This window comes from Colletotrichum tamarilloi, assembly GCF_030869305.1.
Source record: "Colletotrichum tamarilloi strain Tom-12 chromosome Unknown Scaffold_87.1, whole genome shotgun sequence".
NCBI lineage: Eukaryota > Fungi > Ascomycota > Sordariomycetes > Glomerellales > Glomerellaceae > Colletotrichum > Colletotrichum tamarilloi.
In genome coordinates, this window is record NW_026849470.1 from 43,295 (window position 1) to 62,454 (window position 19,160).

General features: G+C 50.0%; 7 protein-coding genes across 7 annotated transcripts; 4 read left to right on the top strand and 3 right to left on the bottom strand.

Annotated features, from left to right (window-relative positions):
- Positions 1 to 261: 261 nt before the first annotated feature.
- CTAM01_13035 (uncharacterized protein) lies at positions 262 to 1,200 on the top strand (the record flags this gene model as incomplete). Its single annotated transcript, XM_060529040.1, has 1 exon — positions 262 to 1,200. One exon carries the CDS (start codon positions 262 to 264, stop codon positions 1,198 to 1,200), a length of 939 nt encoding a protein of 312 aa, XP_060376361.1.
- Positions 1,201 to 5,335: 4,135 nt separating this feature from the next.
- On the top strand, positions 5,336 to 7,256 carry CTAM01_13036 (C6 zinc finger domain-containing protein; the record flags this gene model as incomplete). The annotated part of the gene is made up of 2 exons (XM_060529041.1): positions 5,336 to 5,532; positions 5,654 to 7,256. 2 exons carry the CDS (start codon positions 5,336 to 5,338, stop codon positions 7,254 to 7,256), a joined length of 1,800 nt encoding a protein of 599 aa, XP_060376362.1.
- Positions 7,257 to 7,771: 515 nt separating this feature from the next.
- CTAM01_13037 (CVNH domain-containing protein) lies at positions 7,772 to 8,290 on the bottom strand (the record flags this gene model as incomplete). Its single annotated transcript, XM_060529042.1, has 3 exons — positions 7,772 to 7,821; positions 7,884 to 8,028; positions 8,087 to 8,290. The coding sequence occupies 3 exons, from the start codon at positions 8,288 to 8,290 to the stop codon at positions 7,772 to 7,774; spliced, it is 399 nt and encodes a 132-aa protein (XP_060376363.1).
- A 2,322-nt stretch (positions 8,291 to 10,612) lies between these two features.
- Positions 10,613 to 10,843, bottom strand: CTAM01_13038 (uncharacterized protein; the record flags this gene model as incomplete). Its single annotated transcript, XM_060529043.1, has 2 exons — positions 10,613 to 10,699; positions 10,751 to 10,843. The coding sequence occupies 2 exons, from the start codon at positions 10,841 to 10,843 to the stop codon at positions 10,613 to 10,615; spliced, it is 180 nt and encodes a 59-aa protein (XP_060376364.1).
- A 2,067-nt stretch (positions 10,844 to 12,910) lies between these two features.
- Positions 12,911 to 14,816, top strand: CTAM01_13039 (CFEM domain-containing protein; the record flags this gene model as incomplete). The annotated part of the gene is made up of 8 exons (XM_060529044.1): positions 12,911 to 13,099; positions 13,408 to 13,624; positions 13,680 to 13,747; positions 13,819 to 14,046; positions 14,127 to 14,215; positions 14,269 to 14,305; positions 14,393 to 14,460; positions 14,684 to 14,816. The coding sequence occupies 8 exons, from the start codon at positions 12,911 to 12,913 to the stop codon at positions 14,814 to 14,816; spliced, it is 1,029 nt and encodes a 342-aa protein (XP_060376365.1).
- A 577-nt stretch (positions 14,817 to 15,393) lies between these two features.
- CTAM01_13040 (uncharacterized protein) lies at positions 15,394 to 16,376 on the bottom strand (the record flags this gene model as incomplete). The annotated part of the gene is made up of 2 exons (XM_060529045.1): positions 15,394 to 15,839; positions 15,893 to 16,376. The coding sequence occupies 2 exons, from the start codon at positions 16,374 to 16,376 to the stop codon at positions 15,394 to 15,396; spliced, it is 930 nt and encodes a 309-aa protein (XP_060376366.1).
- A 790-nt stretch (positions 16,377 to 17,166) lies between these two features.
- On the top strand, positions 17,167 to 19,088 carry CTAM01_13041 (uncharacterized protein; the record flags this gene model as incomplete). The annotated part of the gene is made up of 8 exons (XM_060529046.1): positions 17,167 to 17,349; positions 17,403 to 17,439; positions 17,502 to 17,584; positions 17,636 to 17,720; positions 17,776 to 17,853; positions 17,925 to 18,533; positions 18,584 to 18,951; positions 19,005 to 19,088. 8 exons carry the CDS (start codon positions 17,167 to 17,169, stop codon positions 19,086 to 19,088), a joined length of 1,527 nt encoding a protein of 508 aa, XP_060376367.1.
- Positions 19,089 to 19,160: the final 72 nt, after the last annotated feature.

A 19,160-nucleotide genomic window follows, 5' to 3' on the forward strand; every position in this document is an offset into this window, starting at 1 on the left:
GATTGAGGGAATTCGTTGGCCGGTGCCTTTCGTCGCTGATCTTGGCTCTTTTCTTTGTGTCGCTGTACCTGACTTCCTTGCGTAGGAGATGTAGTATGTCCTGATTCGAAGAAATATGTCAATTGAAAGAGGTATATCTTGGCCAAGACTTCCTCGGTTGCTACCGAGCATCTATGAAAACCAGAGGGCAAGCTACGGTCCATACCTCCTAGTATCATTCTTCATGGTTCATATATTCCGCATTCGCAACCCAACGACAAGATGACGATCGAAGAGCAGCCCGAGCGGTTCAACAACACTCGTAAAGCCGACTTCAAATCAATCTACAACCAGTCCGATCCCCGCGCTTACTTCGCGGCTTTGACGCCGCTCCAATACCAAATCCCACAGCAGGCACTTCCCTTTGTGAGCCGCATTCTCCAGCATATCTCCGCGAGGGACCCATCCCCAACCTCCAACAGCGATGGTACCGTGACCACAGCAAACAAAGTCAAGGTCCTGGATGTGTGCTCTTCGTACGGGATCAACGCCGCCCTCCTCCGCCACGACATCGATATGAACGCGTTGGCGGAACACTACGCCTCCACCCCGAAACTCTGCTCTCGGGAGCAGATAGAGGCCGACGAGCGGTTCTTCGCGGGACGTAGATTGCGGCGCGAGCAAGATTCGAAAAACGAAGTGGAGGTAATCGGCTTAGACGTCGCACCCGAAGCGATATCGTATTCCCTAAAAACAGGCCTCCACGCAGCCGGCTTCACAGAGAACCTCGAAACCCACGACCCCTCACCGGACCTCCGCCAAGCACTCCACGATGTAAAGCTTGTGGTGTGTACAGGCGGGGTAGGCTACGTTGGCGCCTCAACCTTCACCCGCATCGCCGCCGCAGCGAGGGCATCTTCGCCGTCGTCTCCCTCGCAGTTGTGGATGGTGACGTTTGTGCTGCGCGTCTTCTCGTTTGATGAGGTCGCGGAGAGGTTGAGGACGGAGTTTGGGCTTGTGACGGAGAAGGTTGAGGGGAGGGTTTTTCGGCAGAGGAGGTTTAGTTCGATGGAGGAGCAGATGGCTGCGGTTGAGGATGTTAGGCGGAAGGGGCTTGATGAGAGGGGGTTGGAGGGGGACGGGTGGTTCTGGGCGGAGTGTTGGGTTACGAGGCCTGAGGGTTCGAGGGAGGAGGTTGGAGCGTTGATTAAGGGTCTTTGAGGTTGTTGTGAGAGATGGGGTGTTGGTGACTGGATCTTTGCTCTCCTATCTTGTTGAGTGTAGACTGGAGGATTGGCTCGGAGGTCCGATATCTGGAACGAGCTGTATAGTCCTTCAGGTGAAAAAGGTAAGTCGAGAGTGTCGTCGAAGCAGTCTCCGTTGCTGGTCGTATACCGTGCCTTTTGATCCACAGATGATAGACCCGATGATGTCGAAGAGACGATCCTTAGACGCCACGTAGCTGGAACCAATTCACAGTCGGACTTGGTGTTTCTCGTAGGGTCTGGCAGCTTTAGAACCCAAGCAACCGCGTACAGGCGAGATTCTGCCTCTCAAAATAGAAGCGTGTGGTCGACAACTGTCTCAAGACGATTTCTCATGGTGCTGAACTGTTAGGTAGTCGGCAGGTTTGGGTCTCGCAGCAGAGCCGCGTCGAACATGGCGGCACTGTAGAAGCGTAGAGTTGGATCGGGATGGGCTGTCGAGTGACGAGCAAAGTGGCATGAAGAACTCGCAGTGTTCCTCGAGGCTGATCCAATCTAGGCTCGATCGATAAATCCGTCAGGTTGTTCAGCGTCTCTCAGCTGACAGAGTTTTCCGACTTTGGTGACTGGGACTCGGTTTTGATCCGAGAAGCGCTAGTATGTCTGTCCGTCGGCGTGGAGTCTCGTGAGGGGTCAATTTCCATCATGCAATTGTGACAGTCCTTCGAAGCCCAGGCTTGTGTAGAAGAAACGCATTGCTGAGGTACGTAAGATGTTAGCTCTTCAGCACTCGAAACTGGTTGCAAGATCGACGGCTATCGCGAGTCGATTTTGAGGTTTCAGGTATTTGTCAAACCTTTGGCTTGGCCCTTTGGCACGCGCACTCTTTGCATCTCTGATGCTGGAGGGTGCGAGGGATTCGATGCATTGCGTCGTTTCTATCCGTTTCCAAGGAGAGGCCACCCCATCTGTCGCGGTTTGCATCAATGATAGATCGATCGTCTCCTGATAAGGTAAGGTCGCTCCTTAACAGCTCTCTAGCAAGTTGACAACTTTCACTCGGAGTCAACTATTCCCATGTCGAAAACGGTAACAAAAAGACTTTGCGCCGATGCCAAGGCAGCAACTGTCATACTGGGCTGAGTAGATTTACGCTTAATACTAGCGTACCATAAGGACCACAACCAACCAAGAAGGTAAAGTGCACTCGGACCTCGAAAGAACAGGAGATTCTCACGGTTTGTCTCAGCTCGCAATTTCCCTCAACTGGTGAATGCACATAGTTAAGATGGTCGACTCGATTTGGAGCCCCATCTACCCACCACCGTGTCCAGGTGCACCTCGATACCCGCAGACCAGTCACACCACTCACAACGTAGACCCGCGCCCCTCGGACACGCTTACCGTGGTAGGGTACATTTCTATATGCAAACCGTTACGGAAAAGACCGATTCGTGTGGAAAAGACCGAGTAGCACCGACCGACAGATGATTAATCTGCTTACCAGGGCTGGCACAGACACGTAGGCCATAAGGGATCTTCATTGCCATTGGATCAACAATTCTTTACAACATTCCTTGACGGAACATTATTCAGCAGTAAATCTGTCGATGTGATTCCTACGATAAGATTCGAAGAACGCCTTACCTGAGTTGCATGGGTCAGACCAGAACTCTAGGACGGACTTTTTTTCGGGTGGGTCGAGGCCTCCGAGCCCAAGCCTCCCCCTGTGTTGCTTAAGCCCCATGGATGTTTATGTTTCATGAGGGACCCTTGACAGACTTGCATGTCTTATGCGGGGGGCGCCGTTGATAGTCTCAGGATATTGAAGCTATTGCCAATTGGAGGTTATCTCCGCGGAACTCGGGGGATGTTCCCCATATTGCTCTGTACCGATTGCCATTACTATATTCGTACTTGTGGTATCCGTATCCCTCTTCAGTATATCTACTGGTGCCGAGAGGCCCAAGCTTCCAATACTTGTACAAGGTCCCTATTCGCATAATCCATATTCGCTGCTATCATTTAGTAGTAACATGCATCGACGAATGAATCATCTGGTGAAATCAAAGCAAAGGGACCTACTTCAGTTGATTGAGGCTGTTCTCGGGGCTTGGTCTGATGAACACCGCCTGGTGTCTCATGCAAGCTACAGCTGTCAGTGAGACTCGTCGCGGCGCGGACGTCCACCTTCCAGTGAGAGCTGGTGTCACCATGTCATCCCATGTTATCGGGCACGTCTGCTTCAGAGCTTGTTTCTGGCCCCTAGACGAATCTTGCAGATCGACACTGACACGGCCGAGCTTAGACTTGGCTGGGGAAGCACCCCCTTGAGCTCGTGTCTCAAAATACAAAGCTCTACCTGAATTAAAGCCGTGGAAAAGACCTCTTTCCATGGCGCAGTCTATCAGATCGGATGACATCTCGTACATCGTCGAGTCAAATTTCAGCATTGCATGTTGTACGCGTGGCCACAACCGATCCGGCGATACATTGTGTCATTTTTGGTGATCTCGTGTGTGCAAACTTACCTTCACCCCGAGCTACAAAAGTTCATGGCCTGCCTAATGTGACGGCCAATCAATGACTTCAAGCCAGAACATTCCTAAGCGCGTCACGCATCGGCTATTGGCAGTATGCCAACCAAATGACTGGCTATCCAGCATCTGCTTTAGCGCATCGTTAAGTTCCTAGTGCTAGAAACGTTTCGGCCAGTGACATCAAACGCGCATCGTAGCTCATCGGGAACTGGGCAGAATATGCCTTGGAAATCCTCATGACGCGTAGCCAAGTTTAGTCAAGTTGAGACGCTGCCGGCGTTGGTAACTAGCGTGGCACAGGACGGGTCTTGGGGACCCAGTGTGGGTAAGCATGTTAATGATCCTAGATAGATTGTCCAAGTATGGTAAGTTTTGGGGCCAAGAGCTGGAGACATTGATGCCAGTGGAACGCGAGCGCGAAGCCCCTGATTCACTCCAAGGGCAGTCACCAATTTGTGCATTCAACAGGTGCAAGTCTTCGGCATTTAGTTCACAATGTGATATGATGGGAAGATTCACTAGTAGAACTTACGTTAAGAGGTGACTCCCAAAGACAAAAATAGAGTTGACAGCCAAGGGGATCGTTGTCCGACGACTTTAGCTATCTCTCTAGCCAGGCTTAATGGTAGGAAACGTCAATCTACAAGCTCTAATCGTTAGTTTGTAGACAGACTTGAAATAACAACGATACTACGTTGCAAGCGTTCGTGTTCTAGGCAGCAGCCAATTTGAGTTTCACATGTTCCAGGCCTAAGTTCCCTGTAGATTTAAAGGCCCGGCGCTAGAAGCCACGGAGCTTCGGAGGCTTGAGGGAAGACTAACCTACAATTGGCGGCGGCCCTACGCCGTTATTCCGAATTGTAGCACAGACGACCGGCACTCGATGCCGAGTCCAACTTGCCGTTGGAAAATGTGACCTGGGCAGGGATGTTGGTTGTCGAGAGAGATCTGAGACTGGGCCACTTGAATCTCCAGACTCCACGGACCACGGGGCGAGAGCCAAGAGTGTATGTCCATCTCAGGGGAGACGGGGAAGAAACTAGGAGTTGGGGGGCATCATCGGCTAGTCAAACTCTTTTGAGAACCCCCGAGAAACGTGACGAGACTGATACTCGGCCTCGTAGGGCTGAAAGAAGCGTTTTACTCAATCTATCGGCGTCGCCGTGTGGTCCACGCCGGCTAGGCAGCTGTTTTTCTCTTCTCGGTGGGCTTGATTTGGACAATTTGGAGTCTTTAAAACTGCCTCACCATCACCAGCCCCATATTTCATGAGGTAAAAACTTACGTTTTGTCTGTGTGATTGGCTCTGTCGTAAAAGACTAAACCTAGCGCCCAAACGCATGTCGATTCTGACGAAGGGGCTGACGTCGCAGGGACCAGCCAGGGGCATACGGCGGCCGAGGGTCGCGATCGTCCGTATTCGACACGTTGGCTTTATATAGTGGGCGCCGCCCGAACGCGCCAATCTTGGCAAGTGTATCCCCTGTCTTAGTTCCTGCGCCCGCACAACCCGATTTCCGAGAGAGCCTCACTCCCAACGGTGTACGGAGTACTGAATTCAGCATTCGACGGCCTATCAGTGGCTACCTTGCCCTCTTACCAGTGAATCCTATGCGCCTAGATACGCTCGCATATACTATTACGCACACTACGCAACCGAAGCCGACCATGTCATTGGATACCTCGATCCCGGGTACGGGAGTCTTCTCGGTGGTACCCGCACCCAAGAAACCCAAGCGGACTAGGGCGAGCGCATCAAAGGTCAGGACCGGATGTCTAACATGGTTTGTGACAACACTGATGCCACTGTAGTTTATTAAAGACTGGTTCAACTGACGCCACCTACCCCATTGACAGCAAGTAAGGCTTCTCCGCCTCGCCCTACAACTATCGACTGTGCTGCTTCATCCTCCACGTAGACAACTCTAGTTCTCCAGCAGCTAACCAATATTCGGTTCTCAGAGCCCGACATGTAAAGTGCGATGAAGCGAAGCCGTTCTGTAAGCGGTGTAGCAAGGACAAACACAAGTGCGATGGATATCCGACCTCGCTCCCAAGCAAACGGCCGAGCCCGGCATCATCATGCTCGACCCGCTCGATTCCACCATCTCGGCGGCGATCTATCAACTCAGTAATGCAGCTGTCGCCTCCTGTAGATTGGGACGTCTCCGGTACAACCCTCGAGAGGTTGATGTTCCACCACGTCAACCGATGTACTGTCCCGGATTTCGGAACCGCCACACCTCTCGCCAAGTTATGGAGCAACTACATCCTGCCACTGAGCTACTACTCAGACTCGGTAAAGCATGCCATCATTGCGCTCGGCGTGGCTCACAGGGGATTTCTCGAGAACCCATACTTTGACGAACAACCTTCCGAATCCGCCTTAGCGTTCAACGATCTAGCCGTGAGGCACTACCGAAAGGCCGTCTCAGAGACGATACAGATCATGGCTGATCCATCACCTGTCAACATTCGAATCACGCTCATCTGCTGTCTAGTATTTGTTTGTTACGAGATTGTGCGAGGTCAATACGACAAGGCTATCCAGCACCTGAGGGCTGGGTCCAAAGTCCTCGAGTCACTCCACCAAGCAGCCATACTTAATCAACGCGACCCCTCATCCCTGTCGGCCTACGATAGACAGCTGGCAGACACGGTCAAGAAACACTTTGACCAGTTGTGCGACATCACAACCATGTTCACATGCGTCGGCATGGACACCTCCATGCTCATTGAAGACGAGGTCGTCCCCGATCTATCTTACTTCACACAGCCAGAACCCGAAGACGAGCGCAACACGCCGTTCGAAAACGTATCCGAAGCCCGGCATCGGCTGCACTTTGTAGAGTTGACGTTCTCAGACGCCTTTGAAGACAGCTGGTTTTGCGAATCCGATAATTGCTGGCACTCAGGCCCCTCGGCTTGCAATACGCCGGAGCCTCCGCAAGAGGTGCAGGACCAGCAAAAGGCAGCGTGGGAGGAGGCAACAAGGCTTTTCGACATTTGGTGTTGCCGCTTCGATTTGTTGCAAGAGAACCTACCGGATGTACTGGAGCCGGCGGACCTGAACGAGCTCAAAGCCCTTCGCTTCTCTCGTAAAAGCTGGGAGATTTTTAATGACCAAGAAGGGCCGTGTGCCATGAAGAATGGCAATATGGCCGAATTGCACGGGCTCGTTGATATGGCTGAGGAGGTTGTGGCGAGCAGGGAAGGACTTCCCAGGCCCATGTTTGCTCTCGCGGCAGACATTGTTCCCTCGCTTTCATACATCTGCGCCTTTTGCGACAATGTTGACCTCGAACGGAGGATCGTCGATGTTCTCCGTGGCATGAAGCGGAGAGAGGGAATGTGGGACAGCCGGGAATTGGCCAATCTGTATGATCTCGTCATCCAGGCCAAGACTGGCAACCAGTGGAAGGAGGAATACAACTGGGAGACACTACCCAGTCTTGCGAGAATGATGGCAAACATGTCTTTGTCTGGTTCGGGGGATCGAGCAGGACCGCCGAGTCCCTTGACTTTGCTTTGAGATTACGGCATTGACGGAAGCGTGGAGTTTTGGGTTGATGCAAGGAAAGGAGTTTTGATTCGTTCAAGATGGAAACTTTCACGTCATGATTGCAGTGAGGATGGATGACTCGATGTGGTCGTCGACTCTATGGTCCGACAGCACTGGTCGGATGTATTCAATCACAATACTATTTCTACGAAATTTGACAGTCGTCCGGGACAGAGTTTTAGAGTCTGGGGAAGAATCGTACCTGGTACCGTGTACGAAAGAAACGGAATGCTAGACATTGAAATGTAGCTACTGAGTATGCAGAGGGACTAAATATGTACAAGAAGGGTATGAACTTTTGAGAAAGTGTCCATGATTTCCATCCAGCCACGTCGCATTTGCCCGCGCAGCGGCGGAGAGTGGCGGTCGTTCAAATCGTGCTCTGTGATTCGTCAAACATCATTCATAGCCTCCAACACGATTCGCCGCCACCACTTTCAAGGTGTTTAGCGGTAACTGATAGAGGCCTCTCTCATTCTCGTAGATCATGACGTGCAGCTCAGAGTTCCGTACTGGTTGGACACGGGCGTAGTATCTGATGCGACGACATCGTTAGCAGGTTGCCGAGACCCAAGGGGGAGAAGAAGGGCTGTTTACCAAGTTCGATTTGACTCTCGGAGCCGTTGCAAGAGCAGCTCAGCCAAACACGGGTGGTGCCGAAAATCGGCCCGTAGACCGGGTCCTCGATGCGGTAGACATAGCAGTCGCTGCAGGAATCACCCAAGTGGCCTTTGCCGCTGTACTACATCAGGAGAGTCAGCAACGTAAAGCACATATGATTGTGTGTATAATCCGCGTACCTGGATCTTGGTACCCGTGTAGGTGAAGCATTGGTTGAGGTCAAGGGAAGTCGACTTAACCGTGCCCTTGCCGTCACCGGCGTTGCAGTTCGCCGTCAGAACCTGGGTTGCGGGGTCGACGTGTTCGTCCGTGCAACTCTTGCTAAAGTCCCCTGCAGCGACTAGGGACGCTAGCATGGCAACGGCGATGGAGAAGGTCTTCATGGTGTGGGTATTGGATCTGAGATGAATGGACTGATCTTGTGAGACGATTGTATCAAGGCTGGATGATGCTGCAGTAGAACTTATTGTCCAAGACCTGACCTTTCGAAGAGGCACATCGATTCTTTAATAGCCTGATGCGATCATCGGAGAATAAGGTGTTTTACCGGGTGCTTTTTACTTCCGCATCATAGTTCCGGCCGACGGAGTTTGCAGCGTCGTATGCTTCGCTGCTTTCGGTTTGCCGTTGCAACCGCGGAATGCGTTCATTTGACCATAAGAACGTGACATCCAATACACCCAGTACCCAACGGGCAGGTGCGGAGCATCACTTTCCATGTTTGTGAATCTTAAAATCCAATCAGGGAGGTGAACGGCCCGGGACTGCAACGGCGGCTATCTGGACCAGCTTCACCAGAACTTTTGTTTTCCAACGAAGCGGAACCGATCAGACCCCCGATGAGGAGGGAGCCGGCCGACGGGCGGTGACAAGACATGTGTGTTTGCCGTGTGATTATAACTCAGCTTCTAAGCAGGATGTTTGCCTCCCTTCTGGAGTGAACCAACGGTGAGGCACGCCCACCATGTAAGGTTACAATTAAGGCTTTGTCACAGCGGGACATTATGCAAGGGTTCCAAGATACCTGCATGCAGTGGATCTCTGACATCCGGTCTAGACGCAGATCCTGACATGAAATCTCCTCATTTCGATCGTCCCGCGCGGTACTTGACGCTAGCCTTGATTCACTCACGTGTTCAGTGGACGGGCAGATCTTTCCGATCACGGGGCGTGTGAGTCTCAATCAAAGTCACAAGCGGAAAGGCTTTATGGGCATCTACATGGAGTGAGAGTTGGGCATGGGGCTGCTGATTTGAGAATCTGAGTACCATTACTTGGCCGTGGTCAGGTTGGAAAAATCGAGGTCTCATTCTTTGGGGGTGAGCTAACAGCACTCACATGCTGTAACAGATGTTTCTTGTTTGGAAACAAATGTTTACTCAAAAACGGCGAGAAACGACAATAACGGAAGGTGAGTGCCAAGAGGGGACAGTGAGAATAAGTACTTGATCCTGATACCGGCCGGCAAAAAGGTTCGGCAGGCCTGGTTGCCTCCCTTGCATCGTGCCCCCGCCCCCACCTCCCGAGAAACCGGGTGATCCTTCATGGTTGCCACCAAATAAACCCGGATGGTGGTTATCATATCATGGGTCTAGGCCATGTTCACGGGAACTAGCGCGTCCAACGTCCCTGGCTCTCGACAAAACAACCGAAACGGTTGGCTGTGAAATATCTTACATGTGATTAGACTCTCGCGGAACATTATTGATTCGTGACGGCGAAGATATTAGGAATTTCATAGAACACCAATGAACAGACAACACGAGCAAGCACTGCATGATCATGCAAGAGATATGGAATGACTAGAAGCAAAAGGCCCGATGGACTCTACGGTGAGAATACCGCATCGGTAAGACTACGCGCTAGGTCACCCCTCTAGAACGCCGACGACTCGACAAATCTGGTCTTTGATGGTCGAGACTTTCTGGCCACTAATCGCCTGGAGACAGTGTTCAATAATGCAGGTGATGGATTACTTACCAACCTATGCCCAAAGTATTAAATGATGGCCCGATAATTAGCCCATGTTGGTCCGGAAACCAGCCATGTAGGTACATGTAGTTTGGTTTGTTCAGTACATGCGGCTTGCTGAAAATGGCCACATGCATGGCATATGCACTTTGGTGCATACCCCTTTTTCTCAAGAACACAAATTTCCTTTGGAGCTCTCCTCATTGGTTGTCAAAGAGGCCGGTTAGACAACGGACAGAGAGTCTTCCACATCGCACGAGATTTACACTCGGAATCAAGATAGACCGTGCAGTTCATGCAGCAAGGAGATAACTTTGAGAGCTCTATCAATGGCGGCAAGCAATCTTGACAAAATGAAGAAGTTGTTTAACTAGGCAGTGGGAAAGTATCGCTGAACAAGGTTTTGGTACTTAGTTAGGACTACAAAGAAAGATGTTGACAAGTCCAGCCGATATTTGCACCTATCCGCGTCTACTTTCTCTACCTTAGGCAATCTAACGACTGGAATCGCCGCGTCTTCAAGAAACCGGCCAAGGACTACTCTGATACCTGATTTGAACGCATAATGATAGAACCCGAACTTTGTGCGACCCACGGGAGTCTAGCGGACTCGGTGCTATATGACGGGAAGGAGTAAGCGACCGAACATCGTAGTTGGCTTATCGAAAGAGAAGTCTTGAGGTATTTTTTTGAAGAGGAATGGTTTAAATCATCGCCACTCACCCAGTTTTCTCTCAAGGGCGTTCACCGCAGGTTCTCCTGCACTGGGAAATGGCATGTCCGTCATAAATGCCAAGATCATCCATGCATTGCTGAACGCACTAATGAGATCTGTTAGCTCAACCCATTACGCGTTGTCAACTCACACCTACAGCCGAAAGCTGTCGCTTCTCAGCTTCCACAGAGCTTGCCGCAGTGGTCACAGCCATGATGGCGGTCAGGAGCGTGACGATGGAGAAACGCATTTTGAGACTTGAAGGAGGTTTTGTGAGTTGAAGACGGTGATACAGTCAGACTTGAAGATGTTCAAATTGTTGATCTAATGTGATTGATGAGATCGAGTTATAATCTGGCTTCCTGGATGCTAACATGTAGTCTTTATAGCTCTCTGGCATTAACAACATTGGACAGAGAATAACATTCTCGGCAATACATTCTTACTTCCCACATTAGCAGAGATAATTGCTAGAGTCGCTAGTCATCTTGGCGGAGCGACGGCTGGCTGACAATTACCCTATGAGACTTGCAGTTCTGGATGTAAGGGTAAGAGTAAAATCCTATAGGATCTGCCAAGCTATGGAAAGTAAGCGTGGCAACGTTCTCACTTTCCTATATGGGACTCAATCGGCAGAATGATAAGACAGCCGAGATTCAATTCAGGTTGCCTTCCTTTCAAGAACTAGGCGCTTCGCACTTGTTGTGCAAGCCCAGCATCCGTAAATCTGAAAACGAATTAGTACGTGATAGTTTGATTGTATAGCTGTGGCACAGCTTCGTGATCCGAGACAGGCTGCAAAATATACCTGTCGTTGATCCTTTCGCCTCTTCATACCTGCCCGTGTAGTCTTAGCCCTCATCTGAGTTCTGACGAATTGATTGAAAACATTTCTATACCTGATGGTTGCACAACAAGAAATTCTTGGTGCTCTGTTACGAAGTATGGCAGGTCTAGGCGTGACCTTCAGCCATACTCATCTGGGCATGTCATTCATTGGCCAGCTCGGACTTGTTCAGTCTAAGGTAGGATCCTAGAACCCAATTCAATCCAAGAAATTGCAAGTACTGTGTCTTGTAAACAATAAGACTCAACCTATAACGAGCATTGCTTTGAAGGCAGCCTGGATAGAGCTTGGAACTGCCCAGGTATCCCATATCTACACCATGACTCTCACAAGATGGGTGAATACTTGTCTAGTAGCTCAGTATCACATTGCACATAAAAACCATTCGGATCGGGACATGCGATCAAACAACCCGTCAATTCCAAGGTAATAAGGACTAAGGGCCCCTTCAGACCAAGCAAAGCACGGGCAGCGACTGACTCATTCAGCCATGCTCGACGAGTTGATCTATCAAGGCTTCCTAGCATGAGGTTATGAGCTCTGATACGCGAGTCACATATGGCCTAAGTACTGAGACTTCGAGTCGAGCATTTCTCTTGCATGTTCACAAGACTCTTGAACCGGCCGATGAACCTGTGCTTTATTGTAAACAAGATGGGTGTGCAATTTTAGTGCTCAAGGCTCATCATGTGTTCGGTCTTTTGAGTGTTCACGAAGCGTTGTTGCGTAATTCTTCGGGGAACTTCGCAGGGAATTGCTCCGTTCTGTTCGTGTCATTGCCGCGTGGCTGCTCGGCGGGCAAGTTCCCATTCTTAAGGATAGGTAGTGTAGCTGCCACGTGGGAAGTGAGAATTGGGCAAAAGTCTATTCTATCACTGTGTCGCGACATCTCGTAAACGACACCAAAAGGCCCGCGCTTCCCATGGATCGAGTCATTCCCGAATCTGGACCGAGCCGGGCAACCAAGGTGCCTGTGCCCTTGCGGAGTCGAACATGCCGCTCCACGTCCCGTGGCAACCTGCCGTCTCTTTATGCTCTGGAACGACGGCTACAAACCTTGTCCGAGTCCACGACAGCGTAGCTCGCGTGGGCAGTAATTTGGGCTCGCAATTTTCTAGCTAACAGACAGTCTGACTCAGTGCAGCGAACTTGAAGATGAAAATCGTCCGTTTTGAGTTTGGCTTCGCACCGACAACTGCATCGCACAAATGTCTCATCCGCATGCGCCGCCTCCCCGGCAGGCCTGGGTTGCTCCGATCCACATAGCCTCTCGTTTCGCTCGATCTAGACTGCAACCGGCTGTAGCGACAATTAGTGACCTCATAAATAGGGTGGAGCCCCCATCCTTTCAACACGCGCAATGATCTCGTAATCATGGCTAGGCGTTGGTTCTGGGCTTTTTTCCATCACGTTTATGATCACGCCAGGTGGACAGGACGACTTGCCTCAACCCTCAGATGACACGCAGCCATGAGCTGGACCAGACTGCGCATCGCGGTTTGGCTAGCATGCCTCGCCGTGGATGTGATAGCAGCATCCACCTCTATACAACTGACCACAATATCAAATGCAACTTCGCCCGGGGTAATATCACCAGCCCCCCTTGACCCGGCAGCAGCCGCGATGGAGCAGATGGCAGCCTCGTTATCCCCATGTGCAGTAAGACCCCACTGATCTGCTATTCTAAGTGAACGTTAACTCAAGGTAACGTAGTTGAATTGCACAACGAGAGAGGTTGCAAAGTCGCCTTGCAACGCTACCGACTTCACGTGTATTTGCACAAATCGTTTGCTCAACGGAAACATTGGCGCATGTTTGGCACAGCATTGCACTGTGACTGAGTCTCTACGTATGACATCACTTGTTTGGAAGCGGTTTTCTTTCGAAGCCCATCTATCATTTGGTTCAAGTCTACAAGACGTTGCGCATAGATCATGCTGACAGGCGTCTAACTATCAGAGGGACAGAGATACTCGAAAACGTCTTGCAGAGTGCCCGTTCGTCGCAACACAGATCAAGGCCCCATCACATGGACTCTCTTCTCTATTGCGCTGGTGGCTCTAGCTGCTCGACTGATCTCCAAAATTCCTTCTCTGAATCCTGCATTCTCGTTCGGCTGGGACGACTGGCTGATCCTTGCATCTACTCTTGCGCTGATTCCAGCAGACATTGGATCGCAAATTTGTGTGTTCACGAGCTGACATCCTTATTCAACAATCATGACTGACCATATCCGTAGTGATCGGTATAGGTCTGGGGCAGGACATATGGATGGTCTCTCCAGACAACATCACCCAGATTCTCTTGGTAAGGACGGGCCCCAATACCCCATGCTCCCAATTAATGGGGAACTGATAGCATACTGACATAATGTCAAGCTTTTCTTCGTCGAGGAGCTTCTCTACTCATTCGTTGTGGCTGTCACCAAGTTGTCGATCCTCATATTCTACCTACGTCTCTTCGCCGAGACCTGGTTCCGGGTGGTTTGCTATGTTATGTTAGGGGTCACGACGGTCTATGGTATCGGGCAGATACTAGCTATCGTCCTCGTATGCTCCCCAGTGAGCTATAATTGGACGCAATGGGATGGTGAGCATCAAGGAAAGGTATGCGTCTAATGTGGCTTCACCCTGGCCTACTGCCATTCCATTCGGATCACACTGGCTGATTTTGGGACTCCAACTAGTGCGGGAACGTTAATCTCATGGCCTTTATCAATGGTGGAGTGAATATTGCCATCGACTTCATTTTGTTCATTTTGCCAGTCACTCAATTGTAAGAAGATGTCAGAGGTTGCTTAGTACTCGATTACTGATCAAAGGATGTAGTATCACTGTCTCGTGGACTCTCAAGAAGAAGATCGGCGTGAGCCTCATATTTTTAGTTGGTTTATCGTAAGTACCGCTATACATATCTCATTATGTCTTCTAGGGGTTACTGATTGCCCTATAGGGTGACGGCCTCGAGTGGGATCCGGCTGGCTACATTGGCGAAGTTCGGCGGAACGCAGAATCCGACGTGTGAGTGAGATCTTACAGACTTTTGGAGACCACAACTGACTTCAGAATTTGCATACAGACGATTACAAAGAACTATCAATTTGGTCGTTGGTTGAGATGCACATGAGTGTCATTTGTGCGTGCATGCCGGGGATGACTTCTTTCATTCGACGAGTGTCACCGCGAATGTATCGCATGAAGCAGTATACGCCTCAGCAGCCAGACAGGAATCAGCCACGAACAGGGCGTTCCGTTGCTCGCCGCATTCAGGACACTTTGGCACGCATCACTACAATCAGGATAACGGGCAATCGCTCGGGTTGGGAGAGCTCACAAGCAACCGTAAAGAGCAGCGGCACAGAGAGTTCAACAACTAGCGACCCAAGATCAAACGCGTACAAAGACTACCTGACTTACGCACCTTATGCGGACGGTCAGGAAGGGGGAACTGAGTTGAACACGTTGAGAAGTAGGGAGGTTACGTAAACTTGTTGCAATGGTCCAGGAAGCGCAGTAGAAAAGTATCTCTATTTCCAAACTCTGTCTCTAACTTAAAACTCAGATGATCATCTAGACAAGTCGGAACTTGGAAGATCATTGATGCTCCCAAGGCCCGCCGGTGAGGTTGCGATCCCGTCGTAAGTCCAGTTGAATTTCATCCTTTGCATGATAATCTCAGGCGAAACTTTAGCTGCCGCTACTCTTGAGTTCAGCTGAACCTGGGATGCGCGGCTACACCTGGCTTGGTTCCATTGCTTCAGCTTACCGGGCAAATCCTCTTTTGCGAAGTCTGGGTGAACTAGAATTCTGAATGCTTCAGCATCTTCCAAAGCTTGGTTGGCTCCTTGTCCTTGATACGGCACCATAGGGTGGGCTGCATCGCCAATCAAAACAGTCGAATCTTTCGTAAAGGTACTTAAAGGGTCTGCATCACGGAGTTGATATAGTTTGACGTCAGGCAAAGTTCTGGTAATGGCAGTCAGCTTCGCGTTCCTTCATCTCGAAAAAATGTTGTAGGGTAGCCCACTTCATGAGTTGTAGAAGCCATGATGGAAAGTCCTTAAAACTCTCAAGCATTTCGTGTACATCGCCATCCTTAGTCCAAGACTCTTCGGTCTGCTGCCGAAGCATACTGTCTGGGACAGCGCAAGCAAAGTTCATGACCTCCATATCGCGACAGGGGTATACAACAACGTTTCGGTTCGACCCGTCCGCCGCAATAAAGGAAGATAGAAAAACGCCGTTTTCATATCTGAGCACATCCGGAATTTCTCCGAGAACATCCGATATTCTGGAACGGCTAATGGTGAACCTATACAAAGAAAGGTTCGCGGGAGTTGACTCGGCGTAACACGGACCAGCAACAGCTCGACGGACTTTCGAATGAATGCCGTCCGCACCTGGATACTGTCAAGGTTCAGTCATCTTAGTCTAGCACAGCGACTAGACGTACCAATTATGAGATCCGCTTTGATCTCGGACCCATCTTCAAAGATTAAAGCTCGATCTTGAGGGTCAATTCGCACAACGCGAGAATTGTAGATAATCTTGGCAGGACGGCCAGATAGACCCAGATCAGGGCTTGTTGCAGCTCGTAGGAGAGCATCTTTGAGATCCTGGCGATGGACCATCCACCACTCGGAACCGAAGTCTTTGACGCAGTCAATCCTTGATTCTCTAATCAAGTTGCCGTTTTGGTCATAACTCCTGAAGCCATTAGATACAACAGCTTTCAGGGACTCTTTAGTAAGTCCAAGTCTGGCGGCCATCTTCGAGCCATTTGGACCTAGCCCAATGGCAGCACCACTTTCTCCCGCTTCTGGATCATTACGCTCGTATATGGTGACATCATGAGCTTCTCGCAAGACACGTGCCGCTGCGAGTCCGGCTATGCCACCGCCGATGATGGCAACTTGAAGGGCTGTGGAACTTGTCATCTTATGTCCAGGCAGTAAAGCTTTTCTCCCAGCAGTCGAAAAGTCCAAGTCAACTCTTCTCAAAGTAAAGAAATCAAGGTAGAATTTGGGTGATAATGGTTTGAAATCTGACTCGGTTGTGTCTTGCCCTCATGTTGACTGGTGTGAAAAGTCGTTCGGCTTTGTAGTTGGCCACGGCTTCTCTCAATCGAAACTGACACAGCTAACACGTATTTCTGGAAGAATTATGACTCGGCTACCGCTTCTAACTCCCGGTAATGAGATAGACTTTCGTGCTATGCCCGTCGCTCTCGGGTGACAGGTGGGTCTCGAGAACACCCGGCTTTCGGAAACCGGAGTCCGGAAAACCCATTAGTATCTGTAGATCTCAACTTCTGTGCGACCAAAAATCTGTGACTACGTTGGTGGGAGTTTGGCATTACTCAAGTCTCGAGACTTGCTCTGTCGGATGTCGGCCGTTTTGCGAAAACGGAAAGCCGGCTTTCTGGATCGATGAAGCAGCTTGAGAAGAGATGTGTGTGCTAAGACCCCACAAGCCCAATCCAATGAGGAGCTACTGATCGCTAATTATGTCTGCAATCTGTTACGCACAGTGGGTTATGGGAGTTTGAGGGGCATAGGGGCTTTTTTCTTCTCGAGATGAAGTCATGTCGTCAATGAATGGTGATGAAAAGGGGCAGTCTTGTCCGGGGCGATATACAAAAGGGAGTGTTGCAAGTAGAACTTGGACTTTTACTCTCGTCAACTTTGAATACATCGATCAAACCAGTACTGCCGTATACTTCTAGACATGTTCTCGACTGTTTGGGCCTGGGTCCTTCTATGCGGCGTTGCTGCTGCCCTCGCGTATCGCCGATCAGTTTCGAAGCTGTCTGGAATTCCCTTGGTTGGATTCGAAGTCAAAGACCCTAAACAACGAAAAGGCCAATACACCTTCAATGCTCCCGGTATTGTGCAGACAGGATACGAAAAGGTATGCAGCTTCGAACCTTGTGGTGGATGTTCCGGACTGAATAATTCCGTTAGTTCAAAGACAGAATCTTTGGCGTGGATACAGCAGATGGTACGAGCAATTTCATATTCTCACAACACTCCTTGATTACATGTGCTGACACACTAAGATAGGTGTCAAACTCATCTTTCCGCATCAATATGTGGACGAAATCTCGAAAGAGCCAGGACTTAGCTTCCAAAACTCCCTCGACGAAGTAAGACCGGGAGAGAAATGGAGCCAGGCTTGTCATACTGAGAAAGCTTAGGATTTGTTGATCGATTACACGTACATGGGCGGACTGAAGCAGTTCGCATTGTCTACTTTCAAGCGAGAAATCACACCTCATCTTCGTCAGTTTCCCCTTCAAGATGTTTTCGATGTGGAACTAACTTCCGCTTTTTCTAGCCATGTTCATTCCTGACTTCATTTCACTTATTGACGGTTATATTCCCAACGCACTCACTGAATCCGAAGGCGAGTTGCGTATACATTCTCTCCAACTAGCCTAATCTACTTACAACAACACTTGACTAACGTACCTTCATTACCGATAGAATGGACTTCGGTCAACATCTATCCGAAAATGCTTCGTATGCTCGGCATACTAACAGCAAGAGTCATGATTGACAGTGATGCCCCTCACAATGAGACTTGGGTCACTCTGACCACCGAGTATCTGCATGCTGGGGTAAGGCACGCGCATGCCTTGAAGTTCTGGCCCCCAGTGCTAAGGCCGGTCGTTCATCGATTTGTGCCAGGATACGCTGAGGTTCAGAGGCAACTCAACCTCGGAAGGTCTATAGTTGTCGACGCTATCCGCAAAATTGATGAGCGAGAGAAGAACGGCGTATTAGAGCGTCAGCCGACGAGTGTGCTTTACCATATGTCTCGCAAGGCACCAGGTGCTTCTTCCGCGGTCATTGACATGCATCTCAAGGAGCAGCTGAATCTTGCTGTGGGAGGAATACACACCACCTCCGCCGTGCTCACCCAGACGATTTTCGAGCTTTCGGCACATCCAGAGTATGTCCCAAAATTGAGGAAAGAGGTGATTGATACTTTGGTCAAATTCAATGGGGAATTCTCGAAAGCTGCTTTGTGGGACATGCACAAGTTGGACAGTTTCATTCGCGAGACTCATCGCCTGAACTCGCCGAACCTCAGTATGTTATTCATTGATTGTTAGCCGTGAGTGGATCTAACTATATCTTAGCAACTTTACAGAGACGCGCTACCCAAGATGTTACTCTCTCAGACGGTACCTTCATCCCGAGTGGTACAAAGCTCGAGTTTCCGACGTTCGCTATCCACCGTGATAGTGAGTTCTTCGTTGACGCTACTGAGTTCGACGGATTCAGATTCTTGAAATTGCGTCAAGAAGATGACAAAGATGGCGGAAAGCATCACTATGTCAGCGCTCGCAGAGATATGTTGGGCTGGGGTTTTGGCAAGACGGCATGTCCTGGGCGATTCTTAGCCGATATCGAGATAAAGCTGATTGTCGCATTCATCCTGATGAACTACGATATCAAGAACCCGGATGGCCAAGGCAGACACGCGCATGTTCATTTTGAGAATCAGGTTTGCAATTCTATTGCTCAAGACTACATCGGCAATGACTGACATACGAGCAGGTTTTCCCTGACCCCGTCAACCCAGTGCTCATGAAGAAGATTCTGCGTGAGGACATTGACGAAAATGGTCATGTGAGACAGTAGAACAAGAAAGTTCACGTGAATTCGCCGGATCAGAGACAGATGATCAACCTTCCTTGATATGGGTATTCTAGT